Here is a 7,729-nt window from a genome sequence, read left to right as displayed (position 1 = left end):
AATGTCTTAGATAACAGTGACAGCATGACGGGAAAACAAAAACTTGGATTAGAAACCAAAAAAAAAAAAATACTAAAATTAAGTCGACAAAATAAAAGAGTCAGCAAAGGAAGCGGATGATTTGCAAAGCCTAGCAATTACAAGGAATTCATTAATTGGGGGTTAGTACGTTGTTTTTACAAAACCTTTTTTTCATTTTTAGCATAAACCACTAATTAAATTACTGTGATTTTTGCTAAGATTTTGCAAAACACCGTGAATTAGGGGCTAGAGAATACAACATGTCATCAAGAGTATCTATCAGCGTTATTTTTATTGGGAAGATTTTATTCAACCTGTCCAAGGTCTGTATTTTTCTTTCAGAGAACAGATCACATGCGTGTTAATCAAACCAAATAATTTCATAAAAAGATATGTAATCCAAGAATAATAAGGGACACTAAGTGTCACTAAATATTTCCCATTTGAAAAAAAAGACAATTAGTGTAGCGGATAATGGATGGAATATTTCACTTGTGGAGACAAGCACCAAATTTTGCTTGAAGGTTCCTTGAACATAACTTGATCAAAAAAAATCGTTGGCCATTCAAGTTGTGGTCATTTTCAAAATGGCCGCCTCTTATTTTAAAATGGCGTCTTTTTTTCATAATGTTTTCATGATATTCTAAATATTTCTGGGTAATGTTTTTATTTTCTGTGAAATTATGAAAAAGAATTTGTTGTATGTTATAATTTGATGTTCATTTCATATATGGACACTCTGTGCATGCGTTTAAAAACATCCTGCAGCTCATTTTTGAAGGTACATGATCTAATCGTCTTAGCAGTTGCACTGCAAAAAGCAGTGGAAAATAATTCGGACTTGTAACATTTGCATTCCCCGGAACAACTAATATAACATCAATGTTTCAGTAGTTCTTAACATGGTGCCGGTAAGGATGTCCAGTGTTAAAATCCAAAATCCGTTATCTTTATCCGAACCCCATCTGGAGGGGATGGTGAGTTTTCTCACTTGTATAGTGACTAACCAAATGTATGTTTAGCTTGCAATACGCAGCTCCTGAGGGATAGAGGGATGCCATTGAACGGACGCTGCTTGCGAGCAAAGAGGCCAAGGCGCGTGTCATTTACTCTATTTGCAGTGCTGGATCGAACGTACATGATGTGTATAAATTGATTATATGTTCTGTCACACTGTCACAAGGAAAACTTAAGAATCCGAATACCTCTGCAACGCTCTCAAACACATTTCAGCATGACATGCTATAATTGTACATGCCCCATCAAATACGGACTCTGTATCCCAATCCGTGAATGCATGAAAGAATTAAAGTGCTGTTGATCTTGGACCCACTGATCAAACATTATCATGAATTGGTATCGATCGTAAATTCCTGCCCTTTCACCCATAACACATCGACTTTCAAATCATCAACAACACCCACACCAATAACAACAACAATCTGTAACCAAACTTGAATTGATACTACCCAAGGCTGCATGTTTTGTATATAGGAACATACAAGTGTCAGCTTCTTCATGGTTTCAAGACGATACAAAGTCTGTATCTAGCTCTGTTACTGACAACATTTTTCCTTTGTTACAACTATAGTAGTTTCTGTCGTTATAGTTGCAGATACGATTCGTTGCTCGTTAAAAACCCAATAGTTCAGTTTTTTTCTCGATAAACCGAAGAAAAAAGTTCCAAGTCTTGTGTTTCCAGTTACCTCCCCTCTAGATTCTTTGACAGTTAGCAATATCGCACCATCATCACCTTTTACAATTGCATTGTTCTGCTCACGGGCTTGTACAATGGCTATGCTTTAAAAATTCAGTGATTCAGTTTTTCAAATTGTAGAGTTTCCAAACAAAAAGCTGATTCTTCAAAGACATAGTTAACAAATTTAGCATATGACTCTAGCCTGTTATCTAGACTTTTATTTCCTGTCAGAGCAATGTGATTTACAAGAATTTTTGGAATATGAAAATTAGAACCCCCCCCCTCCCGACCGCTTTCTCAAAATATTTTTTTTTTAATACTGGTGTGGAATCACAGTCGATGCCTATTTTGGAAGCTAGTTAACTATTGCCAAACAGTGTACCGACAGATCCCTCACTTGTTATTGACGGACCATCATTAGTCAATCTGATTAAAATAAGATCTTTGATCCGCTCCGACAAATTCGATGTCGCTACACAATAAGATCTTTGATCCGCTCTGACAAATTCGATGTCGCTACACAAAGATCTGAAGACATCCCGTACAGGGTCACGTCAGAATGAACTTTCATGACCCAGGGTCAGCCAATGAAACACTTTCATATTAACCAATCACTGTACGCTTTTCATTTCATGTTCGGTATAGCTTTAAAAATGGCGGACACAGACGAAGCATTGAAGAAATCGTTGTCAAGTTTTAGTATTGACTCTTTAAAGCCGGAACAGAGACAAATATTGGATATATTAGTCGAAAGGAAAGACTGTTTAGTTATATTGCCAACAGGATTTGGAAAATCGCTTCCTTTTCACGTATTATTGCCGGTTATTCGCGAGATAAGAGCAGATTTTAACCAAAGTGTCATGTTAGTGTGCTGTCCTTTAGTTGCATTGATGCAGGACCAGGTGGCGAAGTTAGCAACAATAAAAAGTGTTTCGGCAGCATACATAGGTATGGTATTTTTCTGAATTATTTCAATGACCCACTACTATTACAATGTAACAATATTAATGAGTAAACGTGTCTGAACTGTTCAAATAATAACACCCTCTCCTGGACTTCCCCTCGCCATACTTGAAGTTGAAGTCAACTGAAGATTAATTACATGTACATTGTTTACAGGATCAAGTGTAGAAAGCGATGCCCGTATCCTGAATGGGGAAATAGATATCATATATGCATCCCCAGAACGAGTTATAAATGATGCTGGGTGGAGAGAGGGCATAACAAAGTTAAATGTTTGTTCCATCGTTATAGACGAGTTCCACACCATTGCAACATGGTAATTATATTCCAGGCTTCCATAACTTTCTCTGAATAATGGTTTACAGAGATTAAAATTGATGCTTATATTTGTAATGTTTTGTTGAGAATCGGTAACTGCTGTAAGCAACAGTTTCTTTTCAATCTGCTGAAATAAATGTCACACATAGGCATATTTCTCAATTGGCAGAGTTAATCAAAATAAGTTTTTTTTTTCAATCTACTGAAATATTATAGCTAAAACACTGAACCAGTATTTTAAGTTTAGACTATAATACTGTGGAATCATTGTTGTTCGTGGAGGACCAATGTTGATGGCTTTCGTGGGTAATCCTAGCCCACGAATTTACATTCCCACAAACATATATACAAGCATTGTTTAATATTCATTAAAGTTGTCCCGATTACTACCAACTAAATAACGTCCTCATGAACCAGGACAATTTTGGCTGTCCATGAACACTGACCCCCACGAATAAAAATGATTCCACAGTAATTATAGAGTAAAACATCATGATCATGTGGTCCTTTATTTTTTAGGGGTGAAGACATAAGTGGACTAAATAAACAAGCTTTCAGAAAGTGGTTTGCTTCTGTTGGAGAACTGCGTTCTTTATTTCCACAAGCCAATGTTGTGGCATTGAGTGCAACCTGCACACAAAAAATTAAGAAACGAGTAATGAAGCAGTTGTGTTTTGGACCAAACACTGTGGAAATTTTCAAGTCTCCAAACAAAGCCAACATTAAACTTTCAGTGTGTAAAGTTTCAAATGAACTGGAAATTGCAATGTCATGGCTTGTAGATGGTTTGAAACAATTGGCTGGTGATTTTCCAAAAACCCTGTTGTATTGTTACAGTATTAATGATGTGTCAAAACTTTACTCTTATTTTTCTAAAGAGCTGGATGAGGAGACATTTGGCTCCTTAATTGATATGTTTCATTCAGAAACTCCCCCATCCAAAAAGGAAGAAATAGTTAAGTTTTTGGGAGATAAAACAAACAGTAGTAAAAAAAGATTAGTTATATGTACAAATGCATTGGGAATGGGTATTGATGTGTCAGATTGTTGTTCTGTTATTTTGTTTGGAATGCCTGACAATATTGTAGATTTAGTTCAAGAAATAGGTAGAATAGGAAGAAATGGTGAACAGTCAATAGCAATGATACTGTTTAATTCCTATCATCTGCGGCGTTTAAATAAAGATATGAAAGAGATTCTGTGTTCAAGTGACTGCAGAAGATTGAATATTATGAGGCATTTTTTGATGGACTCGGATTTAAAAGAACTAGAAAAAGACACAGGAATACATACTTGTTGTGATATTTGCCAAAAAGGTTGTAAATGTGACAATTGTGAACTACTTCTTTTAGAGAATGAAGTTCTAACTGACACGGACAGTACTTGTAGTGATAATTCAGAAAATACAGAGGACTGTTGGGAAAGTACATTTGCCTCAGAATTGAACTTTAACCTTGAAATCTGATAAGAACAGTTGCTATTGTGATATGTTATTATACCCGCACTTTCTAAAGAAAGTTCGGGTATATTGTTGTTACCCTGTTCCGTCCGTCCGTCCGTCTGTCCGTCCGTCCGTCCGTCCGTCCGTCTGTCACGTTTTACTTTCTCAAACTGCTCCTACATCTTATAAACCAGCAAACTGAACTCTTGGAGTTTGATTTGGGGTATCATGTTGTTTTGTAAAAAGGTTTCAAAAATTCTCTGTTAGTCCTGGGGGTCAAATAATTGGTAAAAAATGACGTTTTTTCACAAAAAACCTTCTTCCTCAAACTCCTCCTACATTTTCAAAAGTAGACAAATCATCTTTTGGAATATGTTTTAGGGTATCCTATAGATGCGCAATAAGGTTTCGGAATTTTCAATTTTGTCCTGGGGGTCATTTAATGGCTAAAAAATGACGTTTTTTTACAAAAAAAACTGGTTTAAAAAACGTCATTTTTTTTAAGCAGTAGCCAAATGATCTTCTAGAATATGATTGGGGGTGTCATATTGAGGCATGATCAGGTTCCAGATTTTTTCTTTTAATTAAGGGGATCAGTGGGCAACAAAAAATGACGTTTTTTGGCAAAAAAAATATGGTTCCCAGAACTCCTCTTACAACTTTTGGAGTAGCTACGTCATCTCTTGGGATATAATTGGGGCTGTCCTATAGATGTGCAATAAGGTTTTAAAAATTTAAATTTCATCCTGGGAGTCAAATAGTAGCAGAAAATTGACGTTTATCACTAAAAAAACAAACATTGATCCAAGAGCTCCTCTTATGATTTAATGGATAGACAATCATATCTTGGGATATGATAGGGACTGCTCTATAGATGTGCAGTAAGGTTTTCAATATTTAAATTTCATCAAGGGAGTCAAAATGTAGCAGAAAATTGATGTTTATCACTTAAAAAAAAACATAGATCCTAGAACTCCTTTTATGATTTAATGGATAGACACATCATATCTTGGGATATGATAGGAACTGTTCCATAGATGTGCATTACGGTTTTGAAAAATTAAATTTAACCCTGAGGCCCATTACCTACCGGTACATACCTTTTGATGCCCTTTAAGGATCAAGAATATATATGGTTAAGGGGTGGGGATCTCAACCGTTTTCGAGATATTCGTGCACTTCCTGTTCAAGGGGGGTCATGACCACCCCCGAGGCCCATGACCTACATACCGTTTGATGCCCCTTGACACAAGGAACATGAATATATATGGTTTAAGGGTGGGGATCTCAACTGTTTTGAAGATATTAAGGGACTTGCTGTTTGAGGGCGTCAGGACCACCCACAGGGCCCATGACCTACATAACATTTGATGCCCCTTGACATCAGAAACATGAATATATATGGTTTAGGGGTCATGATTATAACAGTTTCTGAGATATATGGTAATTTCAAATTCCTGGGGGGTGGGGATGACCCCAGGGGTCAGATCTAATAAACCCTATATATTGCCAGTAACAGCCAATATATGATTATGAAAACCCTATATTATTATATTTGTCCGTTTTCAAGTTACCATTTACAATAGAGTCTATGATTCTTCCTACAAGGTTCAATGTTAGACCCCACACCCTTTTGACACCCCCCTCCCCCCCCCCTCCCCCAAAAAGTGGTTGTCTAACCCAAAATGAGAAAAATCAAACCAGGGTGCACAACTAGATTTGCAGGCCTATCATATCCTAGAGTTTTGTACAATTAAGTTCAGCCATCTCTGAGAAACAAGTTCAGAGCGGGAAAGAAGAAAAAGAAGATGAAGAATATATACATGTATTAAGAACCGTACAAAAACAATAAGTCTCCAAACTTCATTCAGGAAACTTAATAATTAATAAAGATTAAATAGAGATAGAATCATCAAACATCAATAATTTAAAGATAATTGACAATTTCTGATTCTAAGGGGGTCAGGATGACCCCTTAGGGTCATGACTTACATGCCATAATGATCTGATGCGCCTGCATGACCTAAGGAGGAATAATATCTTTGGATTAAGGTGGGGATCTCAATGGTTTTTATGATATTTGATAATTTCAGGAAGAGCACTTGGGATCATGACCTACATACCATCTTAAATGCCTTGAACAAATAAACAATAATATAATATGTACATGATATATGATTCAATTTAAGAACCCAGATATTAGATCAATCATCTGTTTTGTAATACTTCCTATGTATATATACATGTACATGTATTAGTTTGTGTTTTGTTCTATACTATTCATGTTCATGACTGTAGTATGGCTTAGTCTTATTTTAAATTACATTAAAAAATTGTCAAATATATGACTTGGAACCCCCACTCCCAAACAAACTCAAATATAAACTGTTCTCTCTCTCCCCCCCCCCCCTTCCTTGTCCAATAATCTATTAAAATCAAAATATAATTTGGGTGTCTAAAAACTTTTATAAACTGGTAAAAAATGTTATTCTTAAAAAAATTACATTACACCTTGCATAATTGACAAATGATCTATTGAGATACGATCAGAGGTCATATTTCTACCTTGGGATCAATAAGTAGTATTCATTGACAAGTTAAAATTAATTAATAACAATAAATGATTCAAATTATAAATGTTTATACTCCACATTCATGCCCCCCCCCCCCCCCCAATCTAACCTGCTTATAAAGATAATTCAGTCTTCTTAATACATTCTTACATGTGTACAGTAGCAAATTTTAAATCATTTCTTGATTGCTTTTTCTCTCGTGATTCACATTAACATTTTGGAAATTGCTTAATTCAATTTTTAAGATTTATAAACAAAATGTTATATGCATCACTGCCATGTGTATTCACCTATTTGGGGCAATTGTAAAGTCTCCTAAAACAAAGCAGTGACATCATTAGGCTAGGAATTATCCACATGGATCAAACACTACTGTATAACATAAGAATAAGACAACACCTGGGGGTCATTAATGTACTTTACACCAGTTGATGCATCATAATGACTTTAGAAGATATTTTGTATTTTCCTGCTTCGTGGGGTCAGAACAGTCCCATAAGGTCATGACCTACATTGTATTTGATGCATTATAATACATTAAGAAAGAAATACTCCTTCCTTCCTATTATTACTCATATAAAAAATATAAGTGTCTACACTTACTTACATATGTAATACACAAATTTAATAAGAAATTGTTTATACAGGGTCAATATGGGGTCAACTCAACAGTGCATGCAGTCTGACAAATGAAAAAAATAACTTTTGCAACTA

The 7,729-nt window shown here is 35.5% G+C and overlaps 1 protein-coding gene across 1 annotated transcript; it reads left to right on the top strand.

The window, feature by feature from the left end:
- Window positions 1–2,289: 2,289 nt before the first annotated feature.
- On the top strand, window positions 2,290–4,466 carry LOC128172393 (bifunctional 3'-5' exonuclease/ATP-dependent helicase WRN-like). The gene is made up of 3 exons (XM_052838190.1): window positions 2,290–2,668; window positions 2,840–2,999; window positions 3,521–4,466. The coding sequence occupies exons 1-3, from the start codon at window positions 2,290–2,292 to the stop codon at window positions 4,464–4,466; spliced, it is 1,485 nt and encodes a 494-aa protein (XP_052694150.1).
- Window positions 4,467–7,729: the final 3,263 nt, after the last annotated feature.

The sequence above is a fragment of the Crassostrea angulata genome, chromosome 2, assembly GCF_025612915.1.
Source record: "Crassostrea angulata isolate pt1a10 chromosome 2, ASM2561291v2, whole genome shotgun sequence".
NCBI lineage: Eukaryota > Metazoa > Mollusca > Bivalvia > Ostreida > Ostreidae > Magallana > Magallana angulata.
Note: the sequence above shows the minus strand (reverse complement) of the source record. Positions and strands in the feature narration are given on the sequence as shown.